At 39.7% G+C, this 18,748-nt stretch overlaps 3 protein-coding genes across 6 annotated transcripts; 2 read left to right on the top strand and 1 right to left on the bottom strand.

Annotated features, from left to right (window-relative positions):
- Positions 1 to 48: 48 nt before the first annotated feature.
- Positions 49 to 4,162, top strand: rab5aa (RAB5A, member RAS oncogene family, a). 2 transcript variants are annotated; one of them, XM_055157286.1, is made up of 7 exons: positions 49 to 239; positions 398 to 475; positions 1,151 to 1,360; positions 1,451 to 1,602; positions 1,945 to 2,067; positions 2,142 to 2,235; positions 2,325 to 4,162. In XM_055157286.1, the coding sequence occupies exons 3-7, from the start codon at positions 1,195 to 1,197 to the stop codon at positions 2,438 to 2,440; spliced, it is 651 nt and encodes a 216-aa protein (XP_055013261.1). In that variant the 5' UTR covers positions 49 to 239; positions 398 to 475; positions 1,151 to 1,194; the 3' UTR covers positions 2,441 to 4,162. The 2 variants fall into 2 exon arrangements, with proteins under 2 accessions (XP_055013261.1, XP_020788120.1); XM_020932461.2 differs by lacking the exon at positions 398 to 475.
- A 320-nt stretch (positions 4,163 to 4,482) lies between these two features.
- Positions 4,483 to 11,167, top strand: kat2b (K(lysine) acetyltransferase 2B). Its single transcript, XM_020932767.2, has 18 exons — positions 4,483 to 4,796; positions 5,499 to 5,625; positions 5,707 to 5,852; positions 5,955 to 6,041; positions 6,122 to 6,303; positions 6,379 to 6,570; positions 6,971 to 7,074; positions 7,190 to 7,315; positions 7,956 to 8,089; positions 8,195 to 8,403; positions 8,477 to 8,603; positions 8,691 to 8,801; positions 9,187 to 9,330; positions 9,398 to 9,512; positions 9,630 to 9,660; positions 9,739 to 9,802; positions 9,881 to 9,965; positions 10,636 to 11,167. Exons 1-18 carry the CDS (start codon positions 4,587 to 4,589, stop codon positions 10,827 to 10,829), a joined length of 2,388 nt encoding a protein of 795 aa, XP_020788426.1. The 5' UTR covers positions 4,483 to 4,586; the 3' UTR covers positions 10,830 to 11,167.
- Positions 11,168 to 11,812: 645 nt separating this feature from the next.
- sgo1 (shugoshin 1) lies at positions 11,813 to 15,037 on the bottom strand. Of its 3 annotated transcripts, none has more exons than XM_020932793.2 (10): positions 14,901 to 15,037; positions 14,576 to 14,740; positions 14,243 to 14,451; positions 14,111 to 14,154; positions 13,953 to 14,017; positions 13,079 to 13,864; positions 12,894 to 13,001; positions 12,593 to 12,763; positions 12,267 to 12,459; positions 11,813 to 12,195 (listed from the first exon to the last, which is right to left on the bottom strand). In XM_020932793.2, exons 2-10 carry the CDS (start codon positions 14,718 to 14,720, stop codon positions 12,036 to 12,038), a joined length of 1,881 nt encoding a protein of 626 aa, XP_020788452.1. In that variant the 5' UTR covers positions 14,721 to 14,740; positions 14,901 to 15,037; the 3' UTR covers positions 11,813 to 12,035. The 3 variants fall into 3 exon arrangements, with proteins under 3 accessions (XP_020788452.1, XP_055013313.1, XP_055013314.1); XM_055157338.1 differs by having other exon boundaries at positions 14,576 to 14,730; positions 14,901 to 15,031; XM_055157339.1 differs by having other exon boundaries at positions 13,079 to 13,861; positions 14,576 to 14,730; positions 14,901 to 15,031.
- Between the last annotated feature and the right edge of the window lie 3,711 nt (positions 15,038 to 18,748).

The raw sequence follows: 18,748 nt of genomic DNA, 5'->3' as shown, positions 1-18,748 counted from the left end.
ACCAGCAGGAGACGCACGGAGATCTACGGTCAGACGCCGTGTGACGTGGCACAGGGGCGGAAGTTCTTGTGTTTTGGTTCTAAAGGGAAGTTGCGACAAGAAAGAAAGGAGAAGACGTGACGGGATTGTTGAGATAATTTTCTGACTTTTTCAACACTGTGGCGTCAAAATACTCTGGCTTGCTTTTATATATGCTCCAGCGGCAGTGGTAGAAGTTGAGATCGTCGTCTGGCTCACAGGTAGCGCACTTGACACCAATTGGAAGGCTAGCTGCTTCACCGCTAAAGCTAACGCCTCGGCCAGTCAGTTTCGGAGAGAGGTTAGCGGCTAGCTGGCTCTGGGCTAGTTGTGCTTTGTGTGTTAAGGAAGAAATATGTGTTACTTTTTCCTCTGTCAGGTTGCCAAGTGTCCTTGTGGTAGGGATCGCAAAATCAGATCATGTCAATCATTTGTGATGATAAAAGTCTGCAATCAGGTTAGTGAGTGGACTAGCATCTCATCTGTAGTGAGCAAGAGAAAACAACACAATACGCAAGAATACAAGTATTTCCGTCTGGTGTTGGATATTTGGCTCTAGGTGACTGTCAATCCTGAGATGGACGGTCTTCAGCCATCTCTAGTTTTGTATTATAATCTTATTAGGACAACAAAACACAGTGCAATATGGCGTCCTGTCACTAAAACCAAAACAGATTCTATGTTGACTTGCATTCATTGTCAAGTGTGCTTTATTCCAGTGTTTGAGGCTTGTGTCATAAATAGTCCTTAGGTGTTGCCTCATCTAACAACTATGCATATCTCTTGATCATTATATCCACTGCCCAGATTTCTTGAGAATTCCTTCAAGAATCTTGTGTACTGTGGGGCACAAAGTGGTACTGTGTAATAACAACAGTCATCTGTTCTTACCAATTAGGTCTAAACGGAATCCCTAGTTAGAATGTAATGCAAGTATGCTGTGCAAGTACAAATGTGTTCAGCAGATATATTTCTGTCTAGTTGGTCAACAGAGTTTACTAAGATACTTGTATTCCCATTTGGTGTTGCTAAATTTAATATGACAAAAAGTGATGTTGCTGAGTTTAATATGAAAAGAAGTGAATTCAATATATTATTGCTGTCTGCTTTTCTTTTTGACACATTCATGCAGTCTGAAAAGTGAAGTTTGAGGATTCCAGGTGATCTGTGAAGGTCATGGCCAATCGAGGAGGAGCGACAAGACCTAACGGACCCAATGCAGGGAACAAAATCTGTCAGTTTAAGCTGGTGCTTCTGGGTGAGTCAGCCGTCGGAAAGTCAAGCCTGGTGCTGCGCTTTGTCAAGGGACAGTTTCATGAATTCCAAGAGAGCACAATAGGAGGTGAGCGCCCAAAATATAATTACATTTTAGTATAAGATTGACAGTGTTTATGATAATAAGTCCTTTTCTTTCTTTTTTTTCTTTGTTTAGCTGCCTTTCTCACCCAGACAGTATGTCTAGATGACACAACTGTAAAGTTTGAGATTTGGGATACTGCAGGACAAGAGCGTTACCACAGTCTGGCACCTATGTATTACAGAGGTGCACAAGCAGCCATAGTTGTCTATGACATCACAAATGAGGTATGCTCATGTTGACTTGACACTAATGTGTCTTTAATCTTTTTCTGTCTTTATTTATTGTCCAAATTCAGTAAACAACACAACTCGAGCATTCCTTTGTCCCTTAATACATTTTTGTCAGATAACATGAAGGTTGACTATTCAGACCTTATGCACAGCATTTAATGAATGTGATTGCGGAAATGGTGTTTAGAGGGCAGATGGGCATGGGCATCTTCTGTCCATCAGCACCAGTGTTAAGTGTGACAGAATGTTAAGTGACAGAATAATGCATCAAAATCTAAAGCAACTTTGAGTTTATACAAAATATATGATTATTGTGTAATTCCTTTTATTCTTCAGGAATCTTTTGCTCGAGCAAAAAATTGGGTAAAAGAGCTACAAAGACAAGCTAGTCCTAATATCGTCATTGCCTTGTCTGGCAACAAGGCAGACCTGGCCAATAAACGAGCTGTGGACTTCCAGGTCAGAGAAATTCCTTACTTTTGACAATGCATTGTTATAACAGATGCATAATATGCAAAAATATATTCTGACAGGATGCACAGTCGTATGCAGATGACAACAGCTTACTTTTTATGGAGACATCAGCCAAGACATCTATGAATGTGAATGAGATATTTATGGCTATTGGTGGGTGTCTGCTAAATGAAATGCACACAATTTCTGTATATGTGAAAAAGGCAAAGATTAATTTTTATTTTATTTGTTTTATTTTGCAGCAAAGAGATTACCGAAGAGTGAACCTCAGGCTGCTGGAACTAACACTGGCCGTAACCGGGGCGTGGACCTAACAGAGGCTGCACAGCCCGCCAAGGCTCCATGCTGCAGTAACTAACACAAAGGATGCCTTCCCAAACAACCTTTACAACAGTAACTGATGCAGCCCAAGCACCAGTGCCACGGCAGTTACTGTTTCAAAGTCTTGTTAGTCTTATCTCCAATTCTTTAATGTTCAAAAGAGGAAAAAAGCTCAGTACCCCTAATATATAGTTGCTAGGTCAGTCCTTAGCCTGATGTCTGGCTCTGCCTCCTTTGCTCCATTCTGATTTTGCTGCTACGTGGTGAGTCACTTCACCGGCCTTTCATCCACTCTGTTTAGCTGTACATGGACAGAGACATTTTGACCCCCTGCTTTTCAACATCTGCCCTGTGTAGATATGTCTTTTTAGAGAAAATTACTGTTTACTACTGCATTCTTATACTGTTTGATTTGACAGTTATTACATACTAATATCTGCTGATATTATAAATTTACCTACTAACATAAGTTAAACTTTTTTTTTTTTTTTTTTACTGAAATATGAAGATTTAATCTAAATTGATCCTCAGTAGGACCTGTTTTCACTCTAATCATCCCGGCCCTCCATGGACAGAGTTTAATTTTCCTCATTATGGCATTGTGCAATTCCTTACAGTATTTATTATCTCTGACACTCTTCTGGACCAATGCAGCCCCCTGGACTCTTCTGGCACATGACGAGGTGCAGAGGTCAAACTAGCTGTCTCAATACAAATCCATTCCTTGTTCACTTTTAAAACTCTCAGTGGACAAAATAGTGTGTTGCTTTATGGCGAAAAGATAATAGAGCTAGAGACAGTTGGGGAGTTGCAATATTCATTGATTCAAAAGGCTCAATGTCCTGTCCTGTAGCAGAAACCTTTAGTGGCAGGTTGTCCAGGTATTTTAAATGGCTCTGGCTGTTGTTAGATAGAATTTATGACCCAAACATTTGCACATTATCAAGCCTCATTGAACCAATTGAAATCTTTGCATTGCTGCAGAAATGTCTGTTACAGCATCATTCATCTGTTGGGCCCATTCTCCTGTACTTTTATCATAACATATTTTTGCACCGTCACAAAAGGCTTACATGTATTCACACTATACTTGTGGGTCATGTGTCTTTACAGGTCTGTCTTACTCATGCCTTGCACTAACAATGCTCATGAATATATCTTGTCATATTTACAGCCAGTGTGATATAAGTATATATATAAATAAATATAAATATATAAATAATCTACTGTAAATAGGGTCTTGCAGTGTATTCTGCTTTTTGATTTACCTGTGACAGAACTAATGCTTGCTATGAAAATGTCCAAATCAAAAAAAAAAAACAAAAAAAAATGTACAGTGAATGGAAAATGGCTAGACAGATTTGATTTCTGTTGCGTTTTGTTGTTGTTGTTTTTTTCCACAAATGGTTCAATTATAAACAGTGGTGGTCTGTATTATAAATGTATGTAGTGATATAACAAAAATGAAATAGCATTTATTTAGTGGTCTGTAATTGCACTTTTCTCAAAAGAAAAAAAAAGTCCGGTTTTCTTTTTTTTTTTTTTTTTTTTTTTTTTTTTTAACCCAATCTCTGTCTTGCATCTCACAATTTTTTCTAGTGGTATTCTGGTGCCCAGCACTTCGTCCCTCTTGTGGACCTGAACACTGCTTGTAAGATCTCCAGTGTTCCTTTATCTTTGTGACTCTTGTAGAAACTGTAGAACAGCTGTGAGCAGGCACAACTATGATTCATAAATAAATTTATTAACACATTATAAAGACATGTTTTACTTTGTGTGGAGTGTGTGGATCCTTTATTTTCAAGATTTTTAAAATATTGTGGTTATTACTAAATTCATTCTGGAAATATGTCCTCTATATCTAAGCATTTTTACAGGGTAAAATATGATGAGTGTGTGTGTAATTTAGTATTCACAATTTGTTCTGATAGATTTCCTGCGTTTTTCACATTGACCTTGACAGTTTGCTCCTAATGGTCTTGATAGTATTTGACCTCCTCTGAAATGCATTGGTGATTTCCAGTGGTCCTACTTAGTCCCCTAGTGGACGAAAATGGGCCTACAACGAGAAACTGAAAATAAGGATGAGCATGAGCGCCATGTCTGATCCTCCAATGTTGGACTAGAGCGGGCTGCAAATCGGATCTACCCGGGCCGGTCCCTCAGTCTGCACTGGGGAAACCATGGCCGACGGTGCGGGCTTTCAGCAGGGCTCTCCGGCCATAGGGGCCGCGGGCTCAGCGCCGGCTGCTCCGGGGGCCGGTGGAACAGGGAGCACCGAGGGCCCCGGCGCCGCTGGAGGATCCGCTCGTATAGCTGTAAAGAAGGCGCAACTCCGCTCGTCGCCGCGGCCCAAGAAACTGGAAAAACTCGGAGTTTATTCATCCTGCAAAGTAGGCAGTGGCGTCCCCGTTGTGCAGTTTTTACTTCACTGTTTAAACAAGTGTGCTTTGAGTGGGGCTCTGGCTGCAGGACTTCATAACGCAAGCATAGCAGTGGAAGCCACTGGCGCTTATATTTTTGTATTTTGGAAACGCAAGTGTTACTATACTCGAACAAGTCAATAACAGTGTATTTACGCGACACTTCTGGGTGGGGGCCTGTTGGCTGCAGACCGTCCCTGTTGACATGTTTCTGTTCGTGTCACGGTGGGGGGTTGGTGAACGTAAACATTGGCTCACCGCTGCCTGTTCTCGGGGGTATTTGGCACTGTGCAGAGCTGTGCGTGAGAGAGAGGGCGTTACGTCCTCCCCGTGGGGCTTTAGCGCCTCTGCCACTGTCAGTGCACAGTGAGTGCACGCGCAAGCACATTTCTGGGGCTGCTTGCAGCGTATGCGCCACAGGCCCTTTGTTTTGACAGGGGACAGCACAATGGTGACAGCTGCGGCGAGGGGCGGAGTTTGTTGTTCTTCGTGGCACATGCGCAAGGAGGCGCCCTCAGCTGACGGTGACAGCCTCCTGTCATTTGGCGTCACGCGAATTAAAATCAATACAAAGAGTTTAATGATAAAGTAAATTAATTCAAAATGTGGAAATGCATCAATTTATCTTATTTCTTTCTCTCTCTTTGTCTTTTCATTTCTAATGTGCTTCAGGCTGAAGGAGCCTGTAAGTGTAATGGTTGGAAAAGCCAGAATCCCCCACCCACACCCCCTCGCACAGATCAACAATCCAGCGCTGTCAACCTCCAGGAGCCCTGTCGGAGCTGCTCACACACCTTGGGTACATCCCTGATACACACTGTTAATGGGCCCATTGAGTTCTCATTGGGTTTCAATATGGTGTGTTATCTCTTGTGCTTAGGTGACCATGTCACTCATCTAGAAAATGTTTCTGAGGAGGAGATGAATAGACTGTTGGGTATTGTTATGGATGTGGAGTATCTTTACACATGTGTACACAAAGAAGAGGATGCTGACACTAAGCAGGTCTACTTTTCGCTTTTCAAAGTAAGTTTTGACCTTCACTATAAATAATGTCATACACTGTGTATATGTGATGCATCATGATATCATCATATGATTGATTACTTTCATTTTTTGATATTTCAGTTGCTTAGAAAATCCATCCTGTTGATGGGAAAGCCTATGTTGGAAGCACAGGAGAGTCCTCCATTTGAAAGGCCTAGTATAGAGCAGGTAATAGAAACACTAAACTGAAGCTACATCTCAGTGGTGAGGGTTTAACGTTTGACATCTCCTTTCTTCTCATGTTGTAGGGAGTTAACAATTTTGTCCAATACAAATTCAGCCATCTTCCCTCCAAGGAGCGTCAGACTATCATGGAGCTGGCAAAGATGTTCCTGAATCAAATCAACTACTGGCAGCTGGAGACCCCATCCCAAAGGCGTCAGCGGGTCCCCAATGATGACGCAGCTGGATACAAGGCAAACTACACCAGGTACATCCACTTTCTAAAACCATGTGACTGCTTTATCTGGAGTTTCACAGTTATAATTTCTGTATGTCTGCTCAGATGGCTATGCTACTGCAACGTGCCTCAGTTCTGTGACAGTCTGCCTCGGTACGAGACGACACAGATTTTTGGCCGGACACTGTTGCGCTCGGTGTTCACTGTGATGAGGAAGCAACTACTGGAGCAGGCACGGCAGGAAAAAGACAAGCTCCCTCCAGAAAAACGCACTCTTATTCTTACACACTTCCCCAAGTAAGAACAGCAGCACCCACTAGTACTGTGTAATTCATCAAAATTACATTATTCCAGTTTGAATTCTAATTGACTGACCAATGACGGCAGCAAGCAGTTTTAGACCACAATGCAGCAAATTAATTTCATTTGGACTCAAATTTTCAAATGAAAATTATCAGTCATGACAGTAGAAGTGTTATTAAAACACCATGTACACAGTAGCAAAAAAGTAGATTTAATCTTTAATCCCTCTTTAAGTGCAGTATATAGATATAGATATATATTTAGATATATTTATATAATCTGTGTGGGCAGACATAATAAAGTAACAAGCTTTGTGAAAAATTGACATTTGTCAGAATTGCCTCATATCTATGACGTGAATGTAGTCCTAAATGAATTATCTGTGTGTTTTCAGGTTCTTGTCAATGCTGGAAGAGGAGGTGTACAGTCACAATTCTCCAATCTGGAGCCACGATTTCTTGGCTGGAGCTTCAGGAGGGCAGATACCGGTTCACACAGGTGCTACACACACAAGCTTTTTTGAAACACAATCATAGACACACACCCGTTTCTAAACTTGATGCAGTCCCTAAAATTGTGTAATAGGTGTTATGTGTATCTGGTATTTGTATAGTGATTAGTGCGCCTCCAGTCACTAGATCACTGTACTACAGCACCAGCCCTGTCTCAGTAGATCCATCCACCGGGGGCAGTGTGAGTCCTGCCAGAAAGCCAGCATCTGCTCTGGAGCCAAACCCAGGTATCAATTTAAGCCTTTAATTTCAAAGAATGTAATGAAGGTAACAGAGTAACACAAAGCATACAGTGTCCATAAAGGCAGGTGTGACTGGCATTTGTTCATGGTGTAACCTGAATATTCGTCCAGTTAGTACTTTTAATTATTGTTGCCTGTTTGTGTATGTTGTTTTGTTATTTGTGTTTGTCTTAAACTAATTCAGTGTGTTCATTAATCACTGATTGATTACTGAGATCATCAATTGTATTAGTAACCAAAGAATTGTTATTTGGTCTTCACACAGACTCCAAAAATGCTGTAGTGAGAGAAAATTACATAGGAAACATGTCAATTGTGTGTTTTTAATGAAAAACTTACTTTGTCTGTAATATACTCCATCAGGATGCGCTCAAGCGTCATCACTTAAACCTTATTTGGGCCATATTCCTCATATTTAAATCTTTCACAAAATAGACAACTAGTTAATCAAAAGAATAATTGCTAAATTAATTGGTTTGCAAAATAATTGTTGTAATAAATAGTTGCATCCCTAAAAACCACCACTGTTAGCCATAAAATGCTATTTAATGACCATGTATCAAAAAATTACCATAATATTGATAAGGAAAATCACCTATGCATTTTCATGTGTTACTTTTTACAGTTGGGGAAAAGCGCAAAGCATCAGAGCCACTGATGTTTGAGGAAAACAAAAGACCGAGAGTGATGGGAGACATCCCCACGGAGCTAATCAGTGAAGTCATGGCAACCATCACTGACCCTGCTGCTGTTCCTGAGGTAGCCAAGAGACAGACAGTCTTATTTAGCATTCAGAATATCAATGGTGCCTTCAAATGTATCGGCAACAGGTGAAGTGCTGAAAGTGTGTGTTCTTTATTGCAGACCACTTTACTATCTGCTCATTCAGCACGAGATGAGGCGGCCCGTCTGGAGGAGCGGCGCGGCGTGATTGAGTTCCATGTGATTGGGAACTCACTGAACCAAAAACCCAACAAGAGGATTCTGATGTGGCTGGTGGGTTTGCAGAACGTTTTCTCCCACCAGCTGCCTCGAATGCCCAAGGAGTACATCACACGGCTTGTCTTTGACCCGTGAGTGGAGGTTTTGGCACACACTCAGGAGTTTTATCTCATCGTGATGGTTTACTCATTTGTGTTTGGACAGAAAGCACAAAACGCTGTCCTTAATTAAAGATGGCCGGGTCATCGGTGGGATCTGCTTCCGGATGTTTCCCTCACAAGGTTTTACAGAAATTGTCTTCTGTGCCGTCACATCCAATGAGCAAGTCAAAGTAAGAGATTAGTTCTGGTTCAGGTGATGTTTTTTAATAGTTACTTTAATGAAATGGTTCCATGAATGGTTACTGTTGGTCTTTTAGGGATACGGGACCCATTTGATGAACCATTTAAAAGAATACCACATCAAGCACGAAATCCTCAACTTTCTCACCTATGCTGATGAATATGCCATTGGCTATTTCAAAAAACAGGTATATTAGAATTCATTGATTTCCTGAACCACCTTGTTTTCCAGTCATTCCAATCATGCAATAGTTAAATGTTTCTTGCTGCCACAGGGTGTTGCTGTAGTGGTTAGTTGTGTCACTTGTGTCATGCAGAAAATCTACTCAGTGAGCCAGTTATTTCCTCTATTGAAGTTTGTGGCTAAGACCAGTCAAGAATTGTTTTAGGGCAAAAATGCAAAGTGTTCTATATAACTGACAAAAAATTAGTAAATATGACTGAAAATGACTTTCAAATTACTAATCAAACATCTCCTATATGGATCAAAACAAAACAAAAAGCAGACGATAGAATCACATAAATGTTCGTTCTATTACAATTTTAGTTTTTCTCTGTCTCTCATTTCTTTAGGGTTTCTCAAAAGACATAAAGGTCCCTAAGGCCAAGTACGTGGGCTATATCAAAGACTATGAGGGCGCCACTTTAATGGGTTGTGAGCTCAACCCCAGTATCCCTTACACAGAGTTCTCTGTCATTATTAAAAAGCAAAAAGAGGTATGATTTCTATTAACAATATACATATAAATGCCATTGTATAAATATCAAACTTCTCTGTCCTCAGATAATCAAGAAGCTGATTGAAAGGAAACAGGCTCAGATCAGAAAAGTGTACCCAGGACTTTCCTGTTTTAAGGAAGGAGTACGACAAATTCCCATTGAAAGCATTCCTGGCATACGTAAGAATCATTATTCAATTCTATATTTCTCTAGAAAATAGTTGAAGACATTTATATATAAAATAATATAATATAATATAATATAATATAATTTCTATTTTGGCTTTTGTTGAACAGGTGACACTGGATGGAAGTCACTTGGAAAAGGGTCAGTTTTACTTTTGTCGTAATCTGTTTATTAAGCAACTCCCCAGACAAGATTTACAAATGTTCTTGTTTGACTTAGGAAGGAACTGAAGGATCCCGATCAACTGTACAGCACACTAAAGACTATCCTCCAGCATGTAAAGGTCTGATATTACAGGAGATTTTCAACTGTTCATTAAGTATTTGACTTTAGTTCTTACATGTTTGTTTTACCTCCCCAGAGTCACCAAAATGCCTGGCCTTTCATGGAGCCTGTGAAGAAAACAGAGGCACCGGGGTATTATCAAGTCATACGCTTTCCTATGGGTATGTGAGAGTGCTGAAGCCCTTCTCCTGAAAGAGAACTGAATGATACTGTTATGAAGTTAATTTTAGGTTTTAACAGACTTTTGTACACAGACCCCAGCATAATGGCAACATGTTTGCATAAATGTAAGAAATGTGCAAGGGTGTGTGGGTATTTATCATATGGTGAGAGCTAAAAATTTGTACATATAGTCGATTCATGGGGACCTGTCTCTTATGGGGACAAAAATGATATGGGTTAAAATAAAAATAGGTTAAGGTAAGGCAAATAACTATGATTCAGGTTTTCCAGTGTCCTGTTTTAGCTGTGTGTTAGTCCTGGTCAAGTTCAGGTTCAGTTCTGGTTTTAGTCCTAGTTTAGTCCCATTTTTGATAAGGTGATTGTGTGAAGAATATAATGTCCCAAGAAGTATGCAAACCCAACATGTGTGTCCTAGTGTGTGTTTGATCAAAAATCATCATAGTTGGCTTTTCTTCATTAAGTTTTTGTTTCATAAAAGTAGGCCTGTTAATTACAGAGATATTAGTAATAAAGCAGGCCAGATCATGTTAAAAGTGACAATTTGAAGGCAAATTCCTTCATCATGCCCTCCAACTCAAGTAGTCTTTTCCGGCAGTTCAGAGTGTTGTGATGCCTTATGAACCTAACCTCTTCCACCTCTTCTCACAGATCTCAAAACTATGAGTGAGCGTTTAAAAAGCAGATACTACACTACGCGCAAGTTGTTCATGGCAGACATGCAGCGGATCTTCACCAACTGTCGAGAATACAACCCTCCAGAGAGCGAGTACTACAAGTGCGCCAACTTACTAGAGAAATTCTTCTACACTAAGATCAAAGAGGCAGGACTCATTGAGAAGTAGCATGTTTTATAATGGAACATTATAGCTTGAAATCAAGTCTTAGGAAAATGGAGTGGTTGAATAACTGTTTAAACGGCCTATAAAGATAAGGCCTCCCAGATGACCAGCAGACTGTAGATGTCAATGAAGATGTTTCTAGTTTCATATTAAACTCATTTTTACAGGATTGGAAACACTGGTAAAATAATTTTGCTCGAGTAGTTCAGTCTCCAGCCCTTTATAGAAGTCTCAGTTGACTCAGGATAAATGTCATGAGCCCATCTAGAACTGTCTCTGTGTTCAAACACACCTGGCCTGGTTGGGATGTCTTGTTTATGTATGTAAAAGTGGCAAAAAGATCATGTTTATGTATGGTGAGTTCATCCTGCCAAAAAGAAGAGATACATATTTTAAATTTGTACAAATTTTATCAACAGAAAAGAATATTCCCTTGTATATTTGAAAGGTGTATATAATATATTTTTAGTTTCAGATTTTAAAGTTACTCTTCTCAGTAAACAGCATGCAGTTTGCATATTAAAGCACTTTTATTTTTTCAAGTATTAGTTAATGTAAATCTTTTTTTTTAGCAAAATTTGTTATTCAAACTAATCAGTATTGACTAAATGCTAATTTAATAAACTAGAGTTTATTATTTATGTGCTGTAATTTAACTATGCTTAAGACAAGGTCTTAATTTATTTTTCTGTATTTTGTTCTGCAGAAGGAGATTGATAACTTTATACATTGTGCAATACAATGTAGTTTTGCTGTTTTATAATAAGGACAAAATCTGTTTGTACTTTTGAAAGACATTTAGAATGTTTTTGTCGGGGAAAAATATTTCATCCTCTTTGTACAACTGGTTTTACTGGCATAGTGTTAGCCTATTTTGTAGACTGAATAAAACACAAGTGCAGCTATGTGTGCCCTTTTTATAGAAATGAAAATAGCTTTTATGAATGAGAAATTGTTCAAATGACTATATATGATAGATTCACCAGTACACTTAAAAGCACTTATTTATTGTTTATCAAAACTTCATTTATTTTACATGTCCTCTCAGACCAACAGGAGATCATAATAACTGCATTGAAAAACAACGACAAATGCACACCATCAAATACATGTAATGATACACTTTTTAAAAGAGTTGTCACATTAAAGATTGAAATTAAAATATTAAAACAGGTGATGCTAAAACCTCCATGGAGGTAGCAGCTGCTTTTATCGACAGCCAACAAATGACTCATTATATTTTTCAAAAGGCTGCTGCATTTTAATGGAGCTTCTTGATTTTTGAATGGATCTTCTTCCAGACTTCTGCTTAAAAATAGGTGAACGTAGGAACTCCACATCTGTGAACTTGTCTCCTCGCCGTAGTTTCCTGAAAACAGAGACACGAGTTGATGTTTTTCATGGTTGTTGAAACAGTATTAGCACAAAAGTTGGACTCACGCGCTGAGGGAGGGCTCCTTGTAGTCCACAGTCATGGTGCAGCGGCGTTTGCGAGCTGGGCCCTGAGCTGGAGTGGAGCAGCGGACTTCTGAGAGGCGGGACCCCCCACGCTGAAACTTCCAGGCTGCAGGGGACAGATTGGTCACATCACACAGACTCAAGCCTCGCCCCGCAGGCCTCACAACAAGCCCACCTGTGGAGATGTGAAGAATACGTGCAGTACATTTACGACAAAAGTGAATAAGAAAGTGAACAGCATGCAGATTAGTGGATGAATGAGAAAACAAGAAGAGCCTGTAAAGGTGAAAGATTTAAAAGGGACTCACGTTTCTTGCATGACTTTGCTCTCTGTGGCGTCTGGTCAGGTAGGAGTGGAGAATTGTCATTAGAAGATTCTCCAAAAGTTGAAAGCACGTCGTCAATTCTCTTAATTTCAGCTTCAACCAATGGGCTGACTGGGGCCAGGCACCGCTCCTCAATGTCAGCTTCATGGGAATCTAAAGAGTAAAAAAAGTGGAACCATGTGAAGCACAGTCCATTTAATGTTGTGCGTAGTTGAAATGCCATTTATGTTTTTTTTATGTTGTTTTTCTTTTAAATAATATACAATAATTGAATCCAATTTACCCATTTGATTTCCTTCATAAACTGTTTCTTGTTCAGGAGATTTCCATTCCGGGATTTCCTCTTTATTAGACCTCTCAACCTTGGGGCTTGAGTCCTCATCTCTGAAAACTACAAAAGTAAAGTATTGAGAATTGGTTATCTCAACTGCTGTACAAAGCCTCTTTTCAGAGAAAACCAAATCTCACCACTAAACTCTTTATGTGGAGGGACATTTTCATTGTACACTGCAACTCTTCTAGATCGTCTGCCTCTGCGTGTGTTCATGACCTTGGTGTTTTCAGGTGATGCCTGTTTTTTCCTGCTTTTCTGTGGGACATACAGACTGTCCTCAGATTCAGAAGAAGGCGATGATAGTGAATCCTTCCCTCTGGACTCAACAGGTGGCTCTTCAGGTGGTTCTTTACAAACAGTTGTTTCTGGCTCTTCATCTTCTGCTTTCGCTTTAAAGGGGGTAACATGGACAGCTTCCTCACAGTCAAAGTCAAATGTGTCATTGAATCCCAGCGAAGTATTGAGCTTGTTTTGTGGTACAGGTGCAGTTTTGGAGCGTGTGGCAGAACGGTCCCGACTCTTGGACCGGGCTCTTGGTTTTGGATTTTCCCACGGCTTCTTCAAAGGACCTCGCTCCACTTTACGCCCCCGATCTAGTTTCTTCAACTCTGTTTTGGTTCTGGTCTGCTGTTTCCTGCCAGGTTGTGGTTGCTTGGTGCTTTTGGCTGGAGCAGGTTCAGGTGTTGAGTGCTGAAACTCTTCATCAGGTTCTTCTATCACTGGCTCTTCAGACTGATGCGTTTGTTTGTGGTTTGTATCATCACTGCAAATGGGACTGGCTGTTAGAGTCTCTAAACAAGCCCTGGGGTCCTCTCTCATGTTGTGTTCCTGCAGGCGGTCAGAACGTCTCCTGCTGCTGCTTCTGTCCATCTGACGACGTCTGACACCCACAGTCGAGGGCAGCTTGGCTGGTTTACCTTCTTGTTTTTTTAAGAGAAGATAAAAATAATGTATAGTGTTAAAAAACACTTTTTAAAAGCAAGAGTATAACTTTGTAAATAGGTGTACCTGCACACAGAGGGGAACTTTTTTGTGGAGGAGTCTCAACAACGCTGTTATCATTATGTTTCTTCCTGTTAGTTAAAGGGATCAAAATTCAGATTGTCACAATAAAGTAGGTTATGAAGAAAATTATTCGTTATTAAAATTATATCTAAAGAAGTCACCTTTGTGATTCTGTTGTGGCTGAAACAATGTTGTTCAAAGAGTTCTATGAAGAATAAAAAAAGTTGTGTGACCTAATTAATTCATTTGACATCATTACGTAATAATCAGTTAATCTTTGAGTTATACAGTACCCCTAAGGAGTTTGCAGCCAGAGCCTCCTGATCCTTGAGTTTCTTCTTGAGCAGAAGCAAGTGAAGAAACAGAGCTTGCTGTTCCCTCTTCAGCTGCAGAATCACAGCAGTGGCCTGCCTCACCTTCTCTTTCTCAGCCTGCAGCGCGACCGCCAGCGCTTTGTTGTTCTGTTGGACTCCTATCAGAATTGTGTTTGTAGAGCTGGTACCTGTGGAAAAGCAGACATGTCGAGTCCACCTTTCTGTCGCATAGGCACAATTCTGCAATAGTACTTTCATACCATACAAGGACATCTTTGTGTATAAGCCTAAAGATGCGGTGTTTGGCCTCACCATTGCATTTGGTAATCATCCGTGATCGTCCTCGGTTTGGGGCTGAGACGCTGGCCAAGCGTTTGGTCCTCTTCTCCTTCATTTTATCTTTTATTTCTTCCAGACTTTCCTGGAACGACTTTTTCTTCGCCCGTTCTTTTGCCATGTCTCAGAATCTGTGACAGACTAAAATCATCAAATATAACCACAATCTGCTCTTAATAGCACCATGCTGAAGTATCATGTACACCTAACCGCTGCATGCTCAGAGCTGAACAATATTTAAAACGGACCCCGAAATTAAACAGTTTATAGATCTTATTATTGAATTCCTAATGCCACTCACTTGCGTTGTTACAAGTCCGATGGTAAAGATATTAAATGTGTCGGAGGAAATATGTCGCTGCGCCTTTTTAAAGACCAAAACAAAAGTATTTAGTGGCACTCATCCGCCTCCCGCAGTCAGTTGACGTTCGAATAGTGGGACGCGGCCGCTGATTGGTGCAAATAGAAGTGCGTCATTTCCGCATACATTACTCGTAAATTTCGCTAGAGGGCAGTAGTAAACAACTTATTTTCTAAACGGAAGAACTAATACGAGTTACATTGAAAATAAAAGTGTTTATTGCTCACCAGTATTAACTACGGCAACAGTACATATTATATACAAAACTACAAAACGGTCTCAGTTTGGTAATAGGAATAGCCAGCATAGAGCCAGTGCTGAAATTAGACCCAAAGCAATATTCTATTTTTATATATATATATATTTTTTTGTCCACACAACAGACATGCACTCCGAAGAATAGGTCAGGAGAAACATATTAGTCATGTCATGCATTACAGAGGAAAGACCCATTTTAAAACACAGGTGAAGATGTGTGCTAACCAGTATTACACTAGTAATGTGAACTGCCATTAAACAGGGGACATAGATTATCTCCAAATCAAGCAAATGGCAAAGAAAATGTAAGGAGTACCACATGTGGAGCACCTGTATAGCAAAATAAGAGCCAATCAAGCAACTGGCATTATATTGGGAGTTCGGTTTGCAGTTATGTATATAAAATAATAATTCAAAATACTTTTAAGTTCAGTTCTACATACTGTTGCATTATAATGTGTCTAAAAGATACTGATATTCATCAGCTGAGAGATCTGACAGCACAACACAACTGACCACTGCTGCGTGTTGCGAGACAGGTCCAGTGCCTTGGCAGAGGTCTAAATGATACATCTCTTTTGTCTTCACCATGTCTAAATGTGCCCAGTATTGCCCAGAATTGAAAGTATTTTTGAATTTGATACATAACAGCAATTGTGTGTTTTGCCTCACGCTGGGCTGACATTTTGGGAATAAATGCTTTCATATTAAGCTCACCATCTGGTGCTGCTAAATAGACTAATTTTTAATATCTCTGTCACTTCCCGCGTTGTGTTAAAATGTATTGAAGGGCTTACATAAAGATGAATATGTAATATGTAATACATATTTTAATATGTAGTGAAAAAGTTTTTCACTATTGCAGTTTTCATCAAATGTAATATTAATAATTTCTCTAACCCATCTCTATCTCAGACATCCACACCGGATCATTTGTCTTCCCTTCCAGATGAAAAGTGTTAGGTCTGATTTGTCTTTGGCTCCACTTTTCAATTTGGAAAATCGTATGTGTTTGGTGCCATAATGTATCTTAATGAAATCATAACACTGGCAGAGTAACCATCCAAAATCTCATTGAAAGAGAATGAGAGAGCAGTTCCTATTCTGTGTAGACGTACAGTGGGACATTCTTCTTATAATCAGAAATGTCTTGTCTGATTTAGTAGTGTGAGAAAATGTCTCTGGTGCCCTCACTGACCTTCATTATCCAAATGCAAATCGTCTAATTAAAGAAAGCTATATTTAGACTTAATTTCCACTCCCTTGATTGGTGTAACTGCAGCAGCAAAACAGGAAAACGATTTCTGACCAATCAGAGTAACATATTGAAATGTCTGAACCAATCCACCAAAATATTATAAGCATGAGCCTAAGACAGGTTCTCAAAAGTGATGTTAGAAGCATAAAAATGAATGAGTTGATTCAAGGAGGATACAGTAGGTACATTACATGGTCACTGGTAAAAATGTGATAACTAGAATAATACAGATAATCCAATAATTAGATCTGAGTTGTGCTGTGTTTATAGGCACAATAGAAAGATGATCATCAAAAGCATAATCAGTGGATTTTTAGAACATCTGTTTCATATTTGGAAGGCATCCTTATGCTGCACAGACATGAACAACCAATAAATCTGAATTACTCACATCCCATGCAAATGTTTACATTAATACTTCAATAATCTGATAACTCTAGAAATTAGATAATGATCAGATTTCTGATGTGCATGTAAATATAGCAGGGTTGAAGTTAAAGCTAGTCCGGATACAAGTCATTAGAAAGCACCAGGCTTCACACTTTAGCAGGGATGACAGCAGCGCTACAGTTGCCTCTGAAATTGCCTCTCGGTGGGGCTTGTAGTTCTTCTTTGTGCTTTACGTGCTGCACTTGAACGCCCCATTGAGCCTTTTACAGAACAGACAAAATCTCCACAGCTTTTTGAGCAGAGCAAGGGGGGAGCTAGAAATGATGGACCACAATTTGAACTTTTAACTTGGGCTTCCGGCACAGCTGTTGTTTATAGCACTGTGCCGCTTGCTGTGCCCACCCATCTTTGTCTTCACTGAACCACTGCACTCTCTAACAACAAGCCCTGTCTGTGGGAGGGAAACCAAAACATGCTGTGGATATAGACGCCATTTGGATGCAAAATTAGGGCCACACAGCTTCCAGATCAGGGGTAAATGCTCTTTCCATAGAACCTGCATAGTCTGTGGCAGCAATTCAGGTCCACACCCACTCTGTACTTAAAGGTGCATTGTGTAACTTTTTGTTTGGGGTTTGGTGACCTGAAATGTTCCACAGTATGACATTAAACAGATCCACCTTATATTTATTCTATTACAGGTGGTTTTATAACTCAAAAATACCTAGAAAAACAGGCATTGTGATTGTAAGCGGAGTTGCCTATCCACAGCTCTGACCTATAACTTGGTCCTTTTTGGTTTTGAAGATACAAAGGTTTAATGCGCTACTATAAAACATTTCAGACAAAGCATTTGACAGACCCTCTACCAGAAAAGTTACACAATGCACCTTTATTTGAGTTAAAAAAAAAAAAACAACTAATAGGACTCTAATGGTCATTACACCAAAGTGCCTTAAAGGGTGAAAACAAAATCAAAATCTTATGAAATATCCAAAATAAATAATAAAAGTTATGAAAGCAATGTTTATCGTACAGAGTGTACTTTATAAAATGACTCCTTACATCCAAAATCAACATTAATAAACCATTAAGGCTGCTAAATTTAAAGTTATTTTGAATCCACATTGTCAAGTTGTAAAAGCCTCTTGTGGGCATTGCTCAAAGGCCTTTGAAAACACAGAATACATTGCACTTCAGTGACAAGGTTATTTTCACATTTGATTGAACACTGACAAGTCAAGGGTGCTAATGGGTTTGATCTGGGCTTTTTCCAAGCCAACCTTTTGTTTCATGTTCCGATTTAATCAGTGGGACTTTGAAATAAATAAAGAATAATTATCATTACAGTGTCCTGCCTTTGTGAACACACTGCATTGGTTTTACTCCCTGTCCAGAAGAAGAGAACACTACATTCTTGGTGGAAAGAGTTTTGAAAGATAGTGTCTATTTATCTGTGTCAATGTAACTGTGGAAAAAGCCCCTCAGAGGGAGGCCTGGACCCTGACACACTGTATAAGACAGGACGTCCCACACAGATGTTCACAATCAACGCCTCATTCATAATACTAAGAATAAAGACAGCTGTGACAAGGGGAGAATCAGCGTGCAGAGATTGATTAGTAATAGGTTAGTCTATTGGTTACTGGAAATATTTACTCTGGAGCAGTGGCATGAGGACCAAAAAATCCAACTAATGAATCCAGTTTAGTGTCACAGCATTGATGAGGGAGCAGTAGAGATGAAGAGGTCATGGAAAGATCAAAACTTCAATCAATGTAGGCGTAGAAACTCTCAACAAATATGTACATGCGTACATTTGTTTTATTCAAACATGCTCAAAGAATGGTGTCATGTAAAGTATGTCTTTAAAGGTTCACTA

Source organism: Boleophthalmus pectinirostris, unplaced genomic scaffold (assembly GCF_026225935.1).
Source record: "Boleophthalmus pectinirostris isolate CB_2022bp ecotype Guang Dong unplaced genomic scaffold, ASM2622593v1 HiC_scaffold_21, whole genome shotgun sequence".
NCBI classification, from domain to species: Eukaryota; Metazoa; Chordata; class Actinopteri; order Gobiiformes; family Gobiidae; genus Boleophthalmus; species Boleophthalmus pectinirostris.
The sequence above is the reverse complement of the archived record's forward strand: the minus strand, read 5'-3'. Positions and strand labels throughout refer to the sequence as shown.